A 20,708-nucleotide genomic window follows, 5' to 3' on the forward strand; every position below is an offset into this window, starting at 1 on the left:
CACGCCAGCCACAACAGCACCCCACCCTCACGGGAAGCCTCCCGGCGCCCACACAAACCTGGCACAGGAGAAACACCCCCCTCCAGGGACCATGGCTGGAAACCGTATCTGCATTCATCTTCCAACAGAATCTTCATCCAACAGAACGGTTGATGTCTTCTCCTCTGGCTGCATCTTTGCCTTTGTTTCTGTCTGTCAATTAGCACAGGTATGGCCAGGAGTTCTTAAACCTGTGCGGTCAGCCTTTGTCCAACCATGTTCACAGTCTGATCAGTCATAAAACAAAAAAGACAAACACAAACAACCAAACCACCCCCCCCCCCCCTCCCAGATGACCATCCCATCAAACCCCGGGAAGGGGAGAAAAGAAATACAACCCAAACTTAAGCTTGCAAATAACAATGCTAACACCCCCCCCCCCTCCCCAGAGGACCGTTCCATCAAACCCCGGGGAAGGGGAGAAAAGAAAAACAACCCAAACTTAAGATTGCAAATAAAAATGCTAACACCCCCCCCCCCCTGACAACATGTAGGGACCAACACCCCCCAGAGGGCATCCCGCCAGCTCCAGGAGTAATAACCACAGCCAAGGTCCCTCTGGGCTCCAAAGTCACCCACGGGGGCTCCCAGCGCCTCCCAGAGGACCGTTCCATCAACCCCAGGAGACGCCCCCCCTCATGACCAACGGACCCAGCCCCGGCCGTCTATGGCTAGATGGACCCACAGCCCTTTCCCCCCCAGAGGACACCACAGTCAAACCCTGAGGGCGGAAACTGGGGGGAAAAACAAAAGGAAAGAAAAAAAAACATACAAACAAAACAACCCCAACCCCACCCCCTTGGCGCAGTGGGAACTGGAAGCACGTCCAGCGTCACCAACCATGACTATACCCCAGAAGTCAACCGGGAGGAGTGGAACAGCGGTTAAGGCAGACGGCACAAAACGGCGCCACTCCTCCGACTTCCAAACCAGCCACCAGCTGCGGGTATATCCCACTGCCCCAAACCTCAGCCACACCGATGGCAGACGGCTCAAAGGCGCGCTGAAGCCAGAGGTGGAAAAGGGAATCAACAAACAAAAAAAAACAACAACACCCCGAACCCCCCCCCCCCCAGGTGCAGAGGTTACCTGAGAAACGCCCAGCATAACCAAACTGCACCACTCCAGCAACGCCGACACTACGGCTCACACGGCTGGAGCCAGAGGAGAAGAGAGGGAACAAAAAGAAAACACCCCAAACCCCCCCGGGTGCAGAGGTTACCTGGGAAACGCCCAGCATAACCAAACTGCACCACTCCAGCAACGCCGACACATACGGCTCACACGGCTGGAGTCAGAGGAGAAGAGAGGGCATAACAAAAAACAAAACAAAAAAAAAGAAAAAAGAAAAAACAACCCACTTACCCCCCCCATCACCCCCCAGGGGACCGTCCCATCAAACCCTGGGAGGTGAAACTAAAAGAAATAAAAAGAAAGACTAACAGACTAACATAAAGTTGCTTGGGTCCTTTTCATGCTCCAAACAGAACTGCAGGGTCACGACCCCAGACACTAAATAGTGTAAAAAATAATCCCACACAAAAACCAACTCAAACACCCACAAAAAATGAACTAACACAAAACAAATAAGTGACGTATACCGTTAAGCTCAAACAAATGGAACACACCTGTTCCAACTTAAGAGCTTAACGGTAATGTGACTCAGTCACCAACAGAGGGAGCCAGAGTGCTAAAAATGAAAAACCCCCTTTGGTGACAGAAAATAATTCATGCTGCTTTTCCTGTGAGCAGCTGTGTGTAACACACAACCAAAAATGTGCTCAACTAAATAACGCCGGAGCTAAACAACAGACGCAGTAGCTATCTTTACCCGGGGAAACGGGGCTACAACCAAGGGCGTAGGTTTGGTCTCAGCTTTGGTAGGGACAATACCACACACCCCACCCGCCCCCCCTGCTCACCACCATCACCCCCTAACCCACTCATACCATTAGACACACAAGTACAGCATAATACATAACATATGACGACATAATGCTGAATTATTTAACACTTTATTTACAATATTAAGTGTGTAGGCAAACAAACAAATAGCTTAAATAACAAAATTACACCCAAAATCACAAATCTATTCTATAGGCCTACACCTGAGAGAACAAGACAACAAAAAAAAATATTTGTGGAGCTAACAAAAAAAAAAAAAAAAAAAAAGTTTTTGCAAACAAGATGTATAATCTATTCTCTTCATCAATAATGCAGTTGTAGGTATCTGGCAACCTAATTTGCCAAAAGAAAAGGGATTTCCAATGATATATATGGTGTATTACGGTAAACGTAAGCCTGTGATGTCATAACACAGAGGAAAAACACGGAAGTTTCACACTAGTGCGCCGCTGATTCTCATTACCATAAGTTCTCATGTAAGCCCTCACTCTGAAAAATTTCAACACTGACAGCAAGCCAAGAACCCGTGCTTTCCAACAGTATGCTATATGTTGCATATATTACAGTAAAGTGCGTTCGGTGACTTTTGAAACGAGGGAAAAGTATGAAAAAGAGCGCAAAAGTGACAGAAAAGTACATAGACAGACAGCAAACATAAATGTAGTATTTTTTGAGGAAAAGGCAGGATGTTAGTGTCATTTGTGAAGGTATGTGTGCGTGTTTGTGTGGGTGTGCAGTTTATTTTAAGTGTGGCGCACAGCATTGTTCGCAACCCCTCCCCCCACCCTTCTTGTTTTTCTGCACCGTAGCAGTGTTGCCAGATATGAAATATGAAACTATCGTACCAAAACCTCAAAATTATCGTATTTTGGGAGAAATTATCGTACACAAACAAAACGCATACAACGTAGCTATTTTAGCGTTTTTTTTTTAAATTTACAAAGAATTTTATGTCACATTTTTAAACAGTAATTATATTAATGGGGAAACTATGGCACAAAAAGAACGCAAATGCACAAGCAAATGCACTACCAGACTGTGAAGTAACACAAACATGTGTTAATTACCAGACTAGAAAGAGTCGAATTCAACCTCGAGGTCGCTGTCGTCATCCGATGCCATGGCCACTTGTGCAGATTTTGTTGAACACAGAAAAAATGTTGACACCTCCATAAGGAACTTGAACTTCTTTTTATTTTTCTTGTATATCTCTTTGCTCTTGTGTTTTGTTCGTTTGTTATTGCATTTGTTGAAATACAGTTTCGAAAAAAAAAAAGAAAAGATGTTGGTTGGGGAATCTTTCTGTCCTGTCCTGCAGAGATTGGATGGGAACTCATTACTTTGTATGGGGAGGGGGCGGGCTTTCAAATGACTGTCCCGGCAGCCCAAAGCCAGCAGCAGCCCTGTGTGTGGTGTGTCTTTGATGCCGCCTGAGTGCAACGCCTGCAAAATGATTCTTGGGTGTCAGAGAGAGATGCGTGTTTGGGCAACCAACTGAAATTATCGTACATATTGGGTTTTTTCCCCATTATAGATCGTACATCGTACAGCTAACTGATCACCTGCAGAGGAATGGTCTATTTGAAGAGTTTCAGTCAGGTTTTAGAATTCATCATAGTACAGAAACAGCATTAGTGAAGGTTACAAATGATCTTCTTATGGCTTCGGACAGTGGACTTATCTCTGTGCTTGTTCTGTTGGACCTCAGTGCTGCTTTTGATACTGTTGACCATAAAATTTTATTACAGAGATTAGAGCATGTCATAGGTATTAAAGGCATTGTGCTGCGGTGGTTTGAATCATATTTGTCTAATAGATTACAGTTTGTTCATGTAAATGGGGAATCTTCTTCACAGACTAAAGTTAATTATGGAGTTCCACAAGGTTCTGTGCTAGGACCAATTTTATTCACTTTATACATGCTTCCCTTGGGCAGTATTATTAGACGGTATTGCTTAAATTTTCATTGTTACGCAGATGATACCCAGCTTTATCTATCCATGAAGCCAGAGGATACGCACCAATTAGCTAAACTGCAGGATTGTCTTACAGACATAAAGACATGGATGACCTCTAATTTCCTGCTTTTAAACTCAGATAAAACTGAAGTTATTGTACTTGGCCCCACAAATCTTAGAAGCATGGTGTCTAACCAGATCGTTACTCTGGATGGCATTTCCCTGATCTCTAGTAATACTGTGAGAAATCTTGGAGTTATTTTTGATCAGGATATGTCATTCAAAGCGCATATTAAACAAATATGTAGGACTGCCTTTTTGCATTTGCGCAATATCTCTAAAATCAGAAAGGTCTTGTCTCAGAGTGATGCTGAAAAACTAATTCATGCATTTATTTCCTCTAGGCTGGACTATTGTAATTCATTATTATCAGGTTGTCCTAAAAGTTCCCTAAAAAGCCTTCAGTTGGTTCAGAATGCTGCAGCTAGAGTACTGACGGGGACTAGCAGGAGAGAGCATATCTCACCCGTGTTGGCCTCCCTTCATTGGCTTCCTGTTAATGCTAGAATAGAATTTAAAATTCTTCTTCTTACTTATAAGGTTTTGAATAATCAGGTCCCATCTTATCTTAGGGACCTCGTAGTACCATATTACCCCATTAGAGCGCTTCGCTCTCAGACTGCGGGCTTACTTGTAGTTCCTAGGGTTTGTAAGAGTAGAATGGGAGGCAGAGCCTTCAGCTTTCAGGCTCCTCTCCTGTGGAACCAGCTCCCAATTCAGATCAGGGAGACAGATACCCTCTCTACTTTTAAGATTAGGCTTAAAACTTTCCTTTTCGCTAAGGCTTATAGTTAGGGCTGGATCGGGTGACCCTGGACCATCCCTTGGTTATGTTGCTTTAGACGTAGACTGTGTTTCATAATTATTGTATGGCCTTGCCTTGCAATGTGGAGCGCCTTGGGGCAACTGTTTGTTGTGATTTGGCGCTATACAAGAAAAAAGTTGATTGATTGATTGATTGATACAGATGGCAAAACTATCGTACAAATACGATAATTATCGTACATCTGGCAACACTGCACCGGAGCCACCCATCCTCTGCGCTCCGGGACCTCCCACTTTACAAATTAAGCACTGCCTGCCACGAGATGCGCTTTGTTTACGTCCATGTGAGAAGAACGTGAGCCAATGAAATTGCAACATGGGTAACCCTGTCATTCTGGCACGTTGAAAACACAAAACGTGACGACTAAAATTATAGTATCGAGTTCGCAAAAAAATAGTGAATGATTTTGTTATATAAACAAAAATGCTAAATATTGGTAGGGACTATTTTGCCATCCCAAAATATTGGTTATGACTTGTCCCTATGGTCCATATGCAAACCTACGCCCCTGGCTACAACTGTAACACAGGAAGCTCAGCGACCCGTGCCACAGAGCTCCGCCATGCGCGTTCACCCATTACAGACACACTCTTGCAGCTCCCGTTTAAACCTCTCATCCGGTCGGAGCGTGACGTGAAGCCGTCGCCAGTCACACTCCACCACGACCCACGGATAAGGCACAAACACAGGAAACACGGCTGCAAGAGAGCACGAATCAGTATTCAGTAATGGGTTCTCAAACACGCACCATCCGGGCAGAGAGCACCCGCAACTGATCCTGATAACTTCTGAACGTCTGCTGCCGCCTTCCCGGCGCGTTACCATCTCTGCTACCGCTGGGTCCGTGATGTTTGGCCAGAGACTACTGTTATGTGTCGGACGCAGCCCGGAGAACCGACCAGCGTTTGAAGGACCCAGTATAAAATAAGCAGAGCACGGTACAAAGGATAACAGAGTTTAATAAACATAACAGTGAACTGATACGAAAACAACAAAAGAGTGCGCGGTCTGGCGTGGTGGATTGCGGTGCGCTCCCAGCAGCGCTAATGGTCCGGAGCCAGAAAACTGTTCGGACCCAAGGACCCCGCCGACACCCCCCAGGTGGCCGCGACAAACCGAGTCTGTGAAAGAAGAAATCATTATGTGAGTCCACACTCAACACACAGAGAGACCACTCAAAGGTTTACAAACAGCAAACACTTCCTGGCTTAATTGCAAATCAGCTTCCCACCCTGCAGGCATAGAACACCCTGTTCACAAAACTCCACTGCAGTGGAAGCTGATTTAAACGACTAACATACAGCTCAATATAATAAGGTGTGAGGGACACCACATTTACTGACTGTATAAATGTTAGTCACAAAACCAAACGTACCTCAGGAAGTGTGCTGACGAGCGTGAGACCTCACCCCCTCCTCTTTCACAGACCATGCATCAAACCTGGATGTTCTCTGCATCCACTGATGGGAGATGGCTCTAGAGATGACGATCTCACCCGTCTGGTCACAAGGTCGAGTCTCTGGCAAATACACACTGTGTACTCCAGTCTTAAATGCCACCATGTTCCAATCCATGTAGATGCACCACAGCTGTGAGTCCTGACGAGCCGCAGGTGATCAGGGTGAGGTCCTGATATCTCAGCCACACAGTCCAAAATGCGCACCACCTGGAAGGAAAGCCAAAAGACAGAAACAGAAGACACACAAAAGCCAGCCAGGCACGCCAGCCACAACAACGAAGTCAGGAAAAGAGGAAAATGTCCAGCTTACCTTTGATTTGGAGGTGATGATTGTAGAAAGAAAAGCTTGTTGAGCATCAAATTAATCCAGAATAAAGCAAAATCCAGAGATGGAGAACTTTAAACTGTCACACACGTCATTGTATGACACGGAGTTACAGAGCTGCAGATGCATAAATCAGGCTTTAAATTAAGATAAGATAAAACTTTATTGATCTCACAGAGGAGAAATTCACATGTTACGTCAGCTCTTAAAAAACACACGTGTAGTGCAAGTAGAGGAAAATGTTCATCAACAGCATGTGCAAAGATAAGCAATAATAATACTTGTAACAGTACAATAAAATAAGAAAATGAGGTAGAAATAGAATATGTATGTGTGTATATATACAGTAATGTTCAGAATAATAGTAGTGCTATGTGACTAAAAAGATTAATCCAGGTTTTGAGTATATTCATTTTTACATGGGAAACAAGGTACCAGTAGATTCAGTAGATTCTCACAAATCCAACAAGACCAAGCATTCATGGTATGCACACTCTTAAGGCTATGAAATTGGGCTATTAGTAAAAAAAAGTAGAAAAGGGGGTGTTCACAATAATAGTAGCATCTGCTGTTGACGCTACAAACTCAAAGCTATTTTGTTCAAACTGCTTTTTTTAGTATTTATAGTTGTATAACCACAGTTTTTCATGATTTCTTCACATCTGCGAGGCATTAATTTTGTTGGTTTGGAACCAAGATTTTGCTGGTTTACTAGTGTGCTTGGGGTCATTGTCTTGTTGAAAAACCCATTTCAAGGGCATGTCCTCTTCAGCATAAGGCAACATGACCTCTTCAAGTATTTTGACATATCCAAACTGATCCATGATACCTGGTATGCGATATATAGGCCCAACACCATAGTAGGAGAAACATGCCCATATCATGATGCTTGCACCACCATGCTTCACTGTCTTCACTGTGAACTGTGGCTTCAATTCAGAGTTTGGGGGTCGTCTCACAAACTGTCTGCGGCCCTTGGACCCAAAAAGAACAATTTTACTCTCATCAGTCCACAAAATATTCCTCCATTTCTCTTTAGGTCAGTTGATGTATTCTTTGGCAAATTGTAACCTCTTCTGCACATGTCTTTTATTTAACAGAGGGACTTTGCGAGGGATTCTTGCAAATAAATTAGCTTCACACAGGCGTCTTCTAACTGTCACAGCACTTACAGGTAACTCCAGACTGTCTTTGATCATCCTGGAGCTGATCAATGGGTGAGCCTTTGCCATTCTGGTTACTCTTCTATCCATTTTGATGGTTCTTTTCCATTTTCTTCCACGCGTCTCTGTTTGTTTTTTTTTTTTGTCCATTTTAAAGCATTGGAGATCATTGTAGATGAACAGTCTATGATTTTTTTGCACCTGCGAATAGGTTTTCCCCTCTCCAATCAACTTTTTAATCAAACTACGCTGTTCTTCTGAACAATGTCTTGAACGTCCCATTTTCCTCAGGCTTTCAAAGAGACAAGCATGTTCAACAGGTGCTGGCTTCATCCTTAAATAGGGGACACCTGATTCACACCTGTTTGTTCCACAAAATTGATTAACTCACTGACTGAATGCCACACTACTATTATTGTGAACACCTCCTTTCTACTTTTTTTTTTACTAATAGCCCAATTTCATAGCCTTAAGAGTGTGCATGTCATGAATGCTTGGTCTTGTTGGATTTGTGAGAATCTACTGAATCTACTGGTACCCTGTTTCCCATGTAACAATAAGAAATATACTCAAAACCTGGATTAATCTTTTTAGTCACACAACACTACTATTATACTGAACACTACTGTATATATATATACACAGTGGTCTCTCATTTATCACGGGAGTTACGTTGTAAAAATAACCCAAAATCCGTGAAGTAGTCAGCGCTATTATTTACAATTATTATAGATGTTTTAAGGCTGTAAAACCCCTCACCACACACTTTATACACTTTTCTCAAACAGGCTTTAACATTTTCTCACTTTTCTCTCCTGTGTAAACACTCTCTTTTTTCTTCTGGGCGAGAAGATTATAATCAGACACACGCAGAACACAATGCGTGTGCTCTCCCTTCGCTCACTGCCTCCGGGGGTATGGATGCGGGACCCGCAAAGAATCCAAGTCCTCTCTCGGTGGCCACGGAGCTCTGCGGCTGCGGTCAACATCCGCATCCAAACAGCGAGAGCAGCCTCTGGACCTGTTGCCAGAGTTGGTTGCACCTCCGCACAGCAGAGAGGGGGGCGGTGTGAGTGGCCCGCTGCGGCGTTTACCGAGCCCGCAGACTCAGTAAGCACATCGGAGGCAGTGAGAGCAATCGCGGTGATGCCGACTAGTGCCGCGACCAGCCCGCCTGATAAGAACGCAGAACACAATGCGCTGTTTAAAAAAAAGCATGTAAAATTGCACTAAAAAAAATCTGCGAAACTGCGAGGCCATGAAAGGTGAACCACGTTATAGCGAGGGACCACTGTATATACATATACATACATACATGCACGCATACACACACACATATATATATATATATATATATATATATATATATATATATATATATATATATATATATATATATATATATATATATATATATATATACGAGGTCTGTCCATAAAGTAACGGTCCTTTTTATTTTTTTTAAAAACTATATGGATTTCATATTCATATGTTTTTACGTCAGACATGCTTGAACCCTCGTGCGCATGCGTGAGTTTTTCCACGCCTGTTGGTGACGTCATTCGCCTGTGAACACGCCATGTGGAAGGAGTGGTCCCGCCCCGTCGTCGGATTTTCATTGTCTGGAAATGGCGGAATGAAAAGGACTTTTTTTCCATCAGAATTTTTTCAGAAGCTGTTAGAGACTGGCACCTGGAAACCATTCGAAAAATTTATCTGGCTTTCGGTGAAAATTGTACGGGCTTCACAGAGAATAAGGACTTTAACTACAGCTTTAAGGACCCCTTTAAGGACGGTCGGTGCGCCGCGCTCCGAGCTGCGACGCCGCGGCACAAACCACTGGATCATTTCTAAGCTGATGGCTCTGTGGATACGAGACCGTCGTGTGCTCTTTCTCTGGTTATCACAAGAGCTGGACATCAGCCATTTTCCAGCAGATTTCACTTTTAACAAGAGATTTTGTCATGGAAAGCCGCGCGGAGGCTTCGCGCGTCACGACCGATTCGCTGATGAAGCGAGACAAAGGAACACCTCCGTTTCGGAGTGTTAGAGGACAAGTTTGGACATGCCTATCTCGGCTTTCAGTGCTTACCAGTCGAGTGAGTATAAGAGAACTTGTGGAGAGCTGGACATGTCCCAACTTGTCTCGTATCGTGATGACCGACCGGTACTCCAGCTCGTTCTCCTCAGACACATGACCCACAATGGCGGAGTCGTCAGAGAACGTCTGGAGATGGCAACTGTCCGTGTTGTAGGTGAAGTCCGAGGTGTAAAGGGTGAAGAGGAAAGGTGAGAGGACGGTACCCTGGGGGGCCCTGGTGCTGCATCTTACCACCTCAGACTGACAGCCGCGCAGCCGCACGTACTATGGGCGGTCAGTGAGGCAGTTGATGGTCCAGGCGGCGAGATGTCCATCCACACCTGCATCCTCCAGCTTCCCCCGCAACAGCGCTGGTCTAATGGTGTTGAAAGCGCTGGAGAAATCAAAGAACATGACTCTCACAGCGCTTCCGCTGGTCTCCAGGTGGGTGAGCACTCGCTGCAGTAGGTAGGTGACAGCATCATCTACCCCGATGTTGGGCCTGTAGGCGAACTGCAGTGGATCCAGGATGTCGCTCACCACAGTGTGGAGGTGAGACAAGACGAGCTGTTCCATGGTCTTCATGAGGTGGGAGGTCAGGGCAAGTGGTCTGTAGTGGGCCGGTTCCTTGGCGTGCGGTATTTTGGGAACCAGGACCACACAGGAGGTCTTCCACAGAATGGGGACCACCCCCAGGCTGAGGATCTTGTTGAAGATGTGGCTGAGGAACTCACAGAGCTCATCTGCACAGGTCCTCAGCAGCCTCGGGGAGATCCCATCAGGTCCTGCTGCTTTCCTCTGCTTCAGCCGCAGGAGCTGACCTCTCACCTCAGTCGGAGTTACAGTGATGGGGGAGGGATGGGGGAGCTGGGGTGGGCTGGTGCTGGAAACAGTCCCGGGGGAGGAGGGACAAAGTCCGGGGTGCAGTGGAGGTGACCGGGGGGAAGAAGGTGGGGGATCAGAGGGACTGGAGGGCAGGCTGCTGGAGATGTGTGGGGAGTTAATTAATTAATTAAATAAATCATCATAAATTGTAAATTTATGTAAATTTGATAGCTTAACTATTTTCATATTTATTTTGATAGCACCTGTACCTGGATGTGTTGCTGCATGTGGTTAAATGATTTTTTTTCAAACAAAAGTAGTTCAGCACAGTTAGATCCAAATTGGTGCCATGTTCTGAGTTACTCTACTCTGAGTTACACTACTCTCCAATCAAGGCACTCTAATGTTAGCTTGTTCTCTGCATTCATAAACAGGAACTAACATGTATGATTTTAGGTTTAGAAATGTTTTTGACCATTAAATTTTCTCAGTTTACCCGCAATTTTTTTTTAGTGCACTGAGAGTTAGCAGAACTAAATTTAGCAGAAGCTAATTGGTCCACGGATGGTTTTCAAAGTTAGCTGAAAAGCTAATCCGCTAATGAAAATGTTAGCTTAGCTAATTGGTGGTTAGTGGATTAGCGGTACTGTGCCCACCACTGCTTCTGCATAGAAAATGCACATGAAAACATTTCACATCCAGGCATTTCATCAATATTTTGCCCAGTTTGAAAATGGCGATTCGCTCTCCATGACGACACTTTTGCGGTAGAAGACTTCACAGCGCGTGGGGGTAGGACCATGCCACGAAAAAGAGGGATCAAGACCACCCAGACGAAAGACAATGCCCAAGATTAGCAGAAAGACGTAGTAGCTTAGAGTATAAATTGAAATGCCAGCCCACTGTTCAGGGGTCCTCCTTGCTGTCAGCTTGCTAGGACACCAGATTGCTGGTTGGAAGCTCGCAGCTCCTGGGACCCTCAGAACTTCTGGGTATGTTTTTGTTTATCTCACTCATTCTGTAAAACTTAAATTCTGTCAAAATTTGTGACATTTAAATCCTGTTCAATAAATCTCTGAGTGGTGGTCTAGCCCTCAGAGTAATTGTGTTCAAATTTAAATGACTGGTTAATACCTTCTTTCAAATCAACAGACGCGCGGGATAAGAGGAGGTCACAGGAGACCCCCAAAATATCCCAATAGTAGACAGCATTGCATCTGCAGTCTCTAGTTCTTATATACGGCTCTGTGGATGCCACAGGTTGCCACACACTGCCTTGGTCAGGGGCAGTTTGACAGTAACTGCACCATTTTCACTGCTGGGGTTGGGTTCAGATCTCATCTCCATTTATTAAAGTAAAAATATTGCTCAAAACCCAGATAAGCATTTGTAGACATCAAGAAAGACACTGTGACTTGTTTATGACAAATTTGTTTAAAAAAGAAAGGTTAGATGAAAGCAAAGCTCTAAGCTGACCTGAAGCCATGCTGAATAAATGTGTATCTTTTGTTTCAAAGTTCATGTCTTTGTGTGCTGTTGTTTCATCAGCCCATCACCTCACCAGGACCAATGTGGCTGTATGTCTGCTGCTTATCTGGATCACAGCTGGATTTTGGTCTGCGGCACCACTTTTTGGCTGGGGGAGTTACACAGGCACGAAAATACCAACACAGAACACAGCTGCACACAAATCTCAGTCTGCCGCCTCCCACAAGACCTCCCAAATCATTATCATCACTTATATACCAGTATCGGGTATCGGCCCGATCCTGCATTCATTTACTCGTATTTGTAATCATAAAATTTCAATTTCAATTTCAATTTCAATTTATTAATTTATATAGCGCCAACTCACGACAAAGTTGCCCCAAGGCGCCTAACACAATTCACAACAACACAAATTAATCTAAAATCAAAATTAAAAGCAAGAAAAGCACAATAAAAAGATAAAACACAGTAGAATAAAAAGAAATTACAAAGCAAGCACAAACAGATTAAATGAATGATAAGACAGTCTAAAAAAGTGGGTCTTCAGTCTTGATTTGCACTGTGTCAGACTGCCGAATAACAGCAGGTAGATCGTTCCAAAGAGTCGGACCACGGTAGGAGAAGGCTCTGTACTCCACAGACTTCTTGTTCATCCTCGGAACACACAGAAGCCCTGCGCCCGGCGAATGCAAGGGCCTCGCAGGTACGTAGGGCTTAACCAAGTCCGCCAGCTAGGAAGGTGCCAGTCCATGAACAATTTTATAAACCAACAATAAAACTTTAAAATCCGATCTGGCAGAAACCAGTAGCCAATGAAGGGATATGAAGGGATAAAACTTCTGCAATATTCCGTGACCTGATACGGTTTGCCGTCGTGAGAGAACAGAGAACTTTCAGAAGAGGTCAGAATCAGCAGTTTATCCAGACATTCCACTGTTAAAGGAGATTTTTTTTAATGAAAGACATGCGGACGGATCGGCGCGTCGGCTCGCAGCCACCACAGGAAAAACACCTCCGTGTTGATAACCATTTGTACAATCTATGCGGCTTTTGGTCTCTTTTAGTTGAGTGAGTATCTGAGAAATTGTTTAACAGCAGGGCATGTTCCAACTTGTCCTTAAGGCTTCCAACGGAGGTGTTTTTCCTGTGGCGGGCGCACCGCGCTGGCTGCGAGCTAACGCTCCAATCCGTCTGCACGTCTTTCATTAAAAAAATCTCCTTTAACAGTGGAATGTCTGGATAAACTGCTGATTCCGACCTCTTCTGAAAGTTCTCTGTTCTCTCACGACGTCCTGGGTCAACAGAGGCTTAAATTTGGAGGTTTTCAGCTTGAAACAGGATGACGACGTCGCCTCGGAGCGCTGTGCGACGTCCCGCTCCGTGGGAAGTCCTTACAGCGATAGAAACAATGCAAAATCTCTCATCAGCCATTAAAATTTTCACCGAAAACCAGTTTAATTTGTCGAATGGTGTCCACTCGGATGTGCCTCACAGTTTTGGAAAAAATTTTGATGAAGCACAGCGCCAGTCTCTCAGCAACTTCTCAGACAAAGGAATTCCGACGAGGGGGCTGGACCACTCCTCCCACAAGGCGTGCTCACAGGCGAATGACGTCACCGAGAGGCGTGAAAAAACACTTGCATGCCCACGAGGGTTCAAGCTTGGCTGATGTAATCACATGTGATTCAAATCCATATGGTTTTTTAAAAAAATAATAAGGTCGGATACTTTTCTAATAGACCTCGTACTTATTTTCCATCATAATTTACAAATAAATTCTTTAAAAATCCTACAATGTGATTTCCTGATTTTTTTTTCTCATTTTGTCTCTCATAGTTGAAGTGTACCTATGTTGAAAATGACAGACCTCTCTCATCTTTCTAAGTAGGAGAACTTGCACAATCAGGGATTGAAAAAATACTTTTTTGCCCCGCTGTATGTAGGTACTTGTTCTAAGTATTGAAAAAAGTGCTACTGGTGCATCCCTAAAAAAAAAATTAACAATAGTAAGTTCATCAAAGTGGGGCATCTTCTAAATTTTCATTTCTGCTGTCTCAGTTGTGTCAAATTTGAGTTTTTCCACTCAAATGAGTATCATCATGAAGCTTCATGCAAACCTTTGGAAATATGTCACATGATAGAAAGATGTAGTTTAACCCTCTGGGGTCCACGGATTAGCAGTTGAGTACAAATCAATGGTTTTGTATTGTTTTTTTATGTTTCTGGACTCCTGAGCATTAAGCACTAGCGTGTGTTGGCTAAGAAAGAACTGACCAAAGAAAACTCAGCCATCACTTCCAAGTCAAGTCAGGTCTGGGAACATGTGCTGGAGCCACGCTTCGCCGCATACATGACACCAAAGAATCACCTTGGCCCTGAATGGCAACCACCCAGACAGACAACCGGTCCATCCCCACATCTCTCAAATGACCATCTATCTGCTGCAGCCATGTGAAACGTGAGCATGTTCTTAACCTTCTCTAGCTGCTGGGGTCCTCAACACTCAGGCACCTGCGTGCTGGAGTAACACACCACTACTGTATTTGATCTCTGACACAGGATGACACAGGAGTTCAAAGTTAACATTAGTTGGTCAAACTGATGCTTGTGTCTGGCAGAACCAATGACTATCATTTTAATTTTGTCAGAATTTAAGAGTAAGAAATTGCTAGATATCCAATTTTTCACTGAAGCCAGAAAATCTTCTGTGGGTGAGATCACTTGTGTTTATTGGTGCGTAAAGCTGAGTGGAATGTTGTGAAAGTGTAGTGACACGGACCCACAACAGGGGGCGCAAATGAACGGTCAATAGATGAGCCAAAAGGTAACAATTTAATGTTGTGAAACGTGCACAACGAACATACAGACAATCTCAGAATATAATTACAGTCAAATTACAAAGGTGACGTGTGGGCAGGCTCGAGGATAGAAGACGTCTGTCCTGGGAAGAGCCGGAACCACACGATTTCCGCCCCCACAGAACCTGGTGAATACTGGAGCCGCCAAGTTCCGAATTCCCAGGTGATCACCGTCCCCGACTGTCGGATCTGGTACTGCTGGCGAAGAACAAAGACAGTCAAGTGTGGGTGTGTGTACACCCAGTAACAACAGCGGTGGGAATGCCACCTCCACCTCTCACTCAATATGTTGCAGAGTACCGCAGTGATTCCTCAGGGGAAAAGAGTGCCGTCCTGCACTCACTCAGCCTCCACAGAAAAAGGAACCGGTACTCCTGCAAACACTCACAATATACAGATATATTGCAAAAGACACAAACGGCTGAGGATATTACCTCCAATGAAGTATGATATCTCGGCGATGAGGTGGAGATGACGTCTGGTCTTTATGGAGTGCGATGATGAAGAATGTGTGACAGCTGTCAGGAATTAATGAGTGACAGCTGTCACTCCCGGCTGTGTCCGTGGCGGCAGCGCCCTCTCGTGCCTGAAGCCCGCACTTCAGGCAGGGCGCCCTTTGGTGGTGGGCCAGCAGTACATCCTCTTCTGGCGGCCCACACAACATGGAATCAACATAACACACACTCACACTCATCTTCAGCCACTCATCCAAGATCTGGTCACGGGGGACTGGGGCCTATTCCAGCACTCATGGGCTGTGAGGCAGGGTTCACCCTGGACAGGACGCCAGTCTGTCACAGGGTCACACACAGACAAATACATTCACACCTACAGACAATTTAAAGTTTCCAATTCACCTAACCTGCATGTCTTTGGATGGGGGAGGAAGCATTCTTCACGTTGACTGCAGCTGCTCAAAGCGGTCATTATTCATTTACTATACCCGCTTGCTCCAATCAAGGGTTAGAAAGAGATCATTTTCAGCAAAACTGCTGTGAAACCACTTATTCAAGAATTTTAGAGCAGAAGGGAGTCGATATCAGCCTATAATTTTTCAGTGAACCTCAAAATAAGTTAGGTTTCTTGTGAATTGGTTTGATCACTGCAGATTTAAAACATGTAGGAACAGAACCCAATGTTAATGACAGGTCATTCATTTTCACCATAGTTAGTCCAAAACCCACATTCCAAAATAACATAAGAATATAAGAATCACCTCTGTAATATTGCAAAGATTCAACCAAGTCTGTCTATGGCAGACTTTGATTCATGCATTTGTCTCTACTAGACTGTAACCCAGTTTTAGTAATAGGTTAATAATTTTCAGTGTACTTGGTCCAAAACCCTAAAAAACCTAATCCTAACCAGCACTCCAACAAAATATATACAGTGAACAAAAATATAAACACAACACTATTGCACAGGCACACCTGTGTAATAATCATGCTGTCTAATCAGCATCTTGATGTGCCATACCTGTGAGGTGGGATGGATTAACTTGGCAAAGAAGTGCTCACTAACACAGATTTAGACAGATTTGTGAACAGTATTTGAGAGAAATAGGTCTTTCGTGTATATATAAAATGTTCTAGATCTTTGAGTTCAGCTCATGAAAAATGGGAGCAACAACAAAAGTGTTGCATTCATATTTCAGTACATCTATCTATCTATCTATCTGTCTGTCTGTCTGTCTGTCTGTCTGTCTGTCTGTGTGTGTGTGTGTGTGTGTGTGTGTGTGTATAATGGACTGAAAAATAAAGTGACTTTGGTCATTGAGCTGATATTTGTCTCCTCAGATCGAGGATATGGAACCTGTGAGATTGACTGGGCCAAAGCCAGCTACTCCCATGTCTACAAGTCTTACATCATCGGCATCTTCATCTTCTGCTTCTTCTTTCCGGTTATCACCATGATCTTCTGCTACATCTCCATCATCAAGATGGTGAAGAGGGGCAATGCCCTGGCATCACAGGGTGACCTGACTGACCGACAGAGGAAGATTGAGAGAGACGTCACCATAGTGAGGCATAATTACACTGCATTCATTACAAATGTGGTGGAAGATTTTTTCACACAGTCGTTCCTGAGGTCAAATATACATCTACCACTGTAGATCTACCACAATATACATCACCAGGTGTGGCAATTGATTACCATCATCAGATTTTTTTTTTTTTTTTTTTGTGCTATGCATGGTTAGAAATGTTCAACCTGTGCAGACAAGATGCCAAAGTTCTAGAACTAGATTGCAAACAATACAAAACAAAGCACAATGAAGAATTCATGAACAATTGAAACAAACCATCCTGCTACATTCCCAGGTTTAAAATGAAAAAAGACATGACATAAAAACTCACTGAAAAACCTAAGCACCAAAGCTCCTAAAATGCTGAACAATCATTTCATTGAAGATTCTAAATTATACAGATTTTCACTTATCTCAGCAGTGACATTCATAGTCTGAGATGGATTAGTAAAACCCAAAATGCAGTCAGGAGACACATGTGAGTAAAACAAAAGATTATTTTTGATATAATGTGTTTGTCTGTCTATATGTGGCCTTGTGATAGACTGGCATCCTGTCCAGGGTGTACTTTGTCACTTGTCCCGTGACCCTTAATTGGAGTATAGAAAATGGATGGAAAAATGGATGATCCACTAATACTGGACCGATAATAAGATGAAATAGCAGATAGGCACACTCTGTTGATTGTTTCATTTCAGTTCCATTGTAGTGGTGTACAGAAGCAACACTGGCGCTTCTTCTTCTTGCCCTTGCATGGTTGATGTCATATCTATCCAGTCGCTCTCTTTGTGTTTTATACAATAACACTACTTCTAACCTTAGTGATATGAAATTTGGGGCTCCACAGGGATCTGGCTTGGGTCCCCTGCTTTTTTCCCTCTATATAGCACTCTTTGATCAATGTGGCATTTTGAGGATTGTCTTTCATTGCTATGCTGATGATACTCAATTGTATATGCCAATAACTGCTGGTAATCGCATTTCTATAAAAACACTAGAGGATTGCCATGCATCAGTGAGAGGCTGGATGCCAAGCAACTTCCTACTTCTAAATTCTGACAAGACTGAAATGATGGTTATTGGTCCAGCAAGATATCGGCATCAATTTGATCAGCCAGCGCTTGGCTTAGGTTCGTGTGTCGTGCATCACACGGACAGGGTGAGGAACCTTGTGGTGGTTTTTGACCCTGTGTTGTCCTTTGGTGTTCACATTAGGGATGCTATGAGAGGTGCCTTCTTCCATTTGTGAAATATAGTGAGAATTTATCCCATTTTGTCCATGGCTGATGCTGAAAACCCTGATTCATGCCTTTGTTTCCTCCAGATTGTATTATTGTAATGTCCTATTTTCAGGGTTGCTGCAGTCCAGTATCAGGGGTCAATTTTTCAATTTCAATTTATTTTCATTCATATAGTGCCAAATCACAACAGAGTTGCCTCAAAGCACTCCACACAGGTAAGGTCTAACCTTACCAACTCCCAGAGCAACAGTGGTAAGGAAAAACTCCCTCTGAGGAAGAAACCTCAAGCAGACCAGACTCAAAGGGGTGACCCTCTGCTTGGGCCATGCTACAAACATAAATTACAGAACAATTCACAGACAAATATACAAGAATAAAAAGGAGAACGACCTGTTGGTTTCAGCACAGGACTTTCTGGACTATTTTGAAAAGTAAATAGAAGATATTAAGTTGAGCACATCTCAGCGTACTTTGGTCCAGTCATTGTATCCAGCTACTGAGCTGGGGGACTACCACTGAGGTGCTACCTAGATTCACGGAATTTGATAGTATCTCACTAGGTGTGCTGACGAAACTCATGATGTCTACTAAAAGCACAACTTGTTTATATGATCCTATACCAACAAAATTGTTTAAGGATCTTTGGCCCATTCTTGGGCCGACTGTGCTGGAAATTGTTAATCTTTCTCTAAACTCTGGATCTGTTCCAAATTGTTTTAAATCTGCAGTGGTTAAACCACTACTCAAGAAATCTAATCTTGATCCTGGTGTATTGAAAAATTATAGGTCGATATCAAATCTATCATTCTGCTCTAAAATTCTGGAAAAGGTGGTTTCACGGCAGCTTGTGGACTATCTTACTGAGAATGACCTTTTTGAGCCACTGCAATCTGCTTTTAGAAAACATCACTCCACAGAAACAGCACTTATTAAAGTAGTTAATGATCTTCTGCGAGCAATGGACTTGGATACTACTACAGTATTGGTGTTGCTGGATCTCAGTGCTGCGTTTGACACCCTTGATCATCATATTCTACTTGATAGGCTAGAAAACTGTTTTGGGATTACTGGAACTGCTCTTGCGTGGTTGACGTCTTATCTGTCTGGTCATTCCCACTGTGTTTTGTGCAATGACACTACCTCTGATTTTAGGGGCATGAAGTTCGGGGTTCCGCAGGGATCCGTTCTGGGTCCCCTGCTTTTTTCCCTGTATATGGTACCTCTTGGGAACATTTTGTGGCGTTTTGGTGTTGCTTTTCATTGCTATGCTGATGACAGTCAGTTGTATATGCCGATAGCTACTGGAAATCCTGTCCACATAAAATCTTTACAGGACTGTCTTGCAGCAGTGAGAAGTTGGATGTCTAACAACTTTCTACTTTTGAACTCTGATAAGACTGAAATGATGGTTCTTGGTCCAGCAAGACATCGGTATCAATTTGATCAGCTAGCGCTTAGCCTAGGTTCATGTGTTATACATCATACTGACAAAGTGAGGAACCTTGGGGTAATTTTTGATCCTACGTTGTCCTTTGACCTCCACATTAGGGACATTACGAGGACTGCTTTCTTTCATCTAAGAAATATAGCAAAGATTCGTCCCATCCTGTCTATGGCTGATGCTGAGACTGATTCATGCTTTTGTTTCTTCTAGATTGGACTATTGTAATGCTTTGTTTTCTGGTTTACCACAGTCCAGCATCAGGGGTCTTCAACTGGTTCAAAATGCTGCTGCCAGACTTCTGACACGAAGCAGAGGGTTTGACCATATTACGCCGGTTCTGGCATCCCTTCTCTGGCTTTTTATCACCGCGCCCCAGCTCTGTGGAATGATCTGCCTGCGCTGATACGACAGTCGGACTCTGTAGAGACTTTTAAAGCCAGGCTGAAGACACATTTGTTCTTCCTGTTTATCATTAGTATTTTATATGATTGTGTGTCTTTTGTATTTGTTTTATTTATTTTATTTCTTTTACCTTTTATGGTTACATTTTTTTATTGTGTTTTAATCTTATTTCATTTTATTCTGCTTTTAAATGTTGTGAAGCACCTTGAGGCGATTACTCGTGATTTGGCGCTATATAAATTAATAAATTATTATATTATATTATAAGAAATGCTATTGGCGCACAAGACAGTAGGATCGCCAACACGAATACAACTCCCATCTCTGGATGGAGCTGCACCTTAAACAGAGAGAAAAAACAGAATCAGGCATCAGAAAGACAAAAAATACGGTATAATTTGTCAACATTAAACAACAAGAAAAACAGAGAAATACTAAGGTGATTGCCGGCCACTAGCCCTAAACTTCACTAAAAGACCCAGAATTTAGGTAAAGTTGAGGCCGCAGCCCGCTCCAATTACTAATAACATGAATTAAAAGAATAAAAAGCGTAAAACAAAACTGTACCAGTATGCTAGCCATATGAAAGGGAAAATAACTGTGTCTTAA

At 43.5% G+C, this 20,708-nt stretch overlaps 1 protein-coding gene across 1 annotated transcript in view; it reads left to right on the forward strand.

Moving 5' to 3' along the window:
• The window catches only part of opn6a (opsin 6, group member a), a 91,091-nt gene that overhangs the window by 54,281 nt on the left and 16,102 nt on the right, over nucleotides 1-20,708 (forward strand). Inside the window, exons 4-5 of the mRNA XM_034189188.1 lie at nucleotides 12,189-12,293; nucleotides 16,783-17,006. Of these exons, the coding sequence (XP_034045079.1) occupies nucleotides 12,189-12,293; nucleotides 16,783-17,006 (329 nt within the window). The remainder of the gene's footprint in view (nucleotides 1-12,188; nucleotides 12,294-16,782; nucleotides 17,007-20,708) is intronic.

The sequence above is a fragment of the Thalassophryne amazonica genome, chromosome 15 (genome assembly GCF_902500255.1).
Source record: "Thalassophryne amazonica chromosome 15, fThaAma1.1, whole genome shotgun sequence".
NCBI lineage: Eukaryota > Metazoa > Chordata > Actinopteri > Batrachoidiformes > Batrachoididae > Thalassophryne > Thalassophryne amazonica.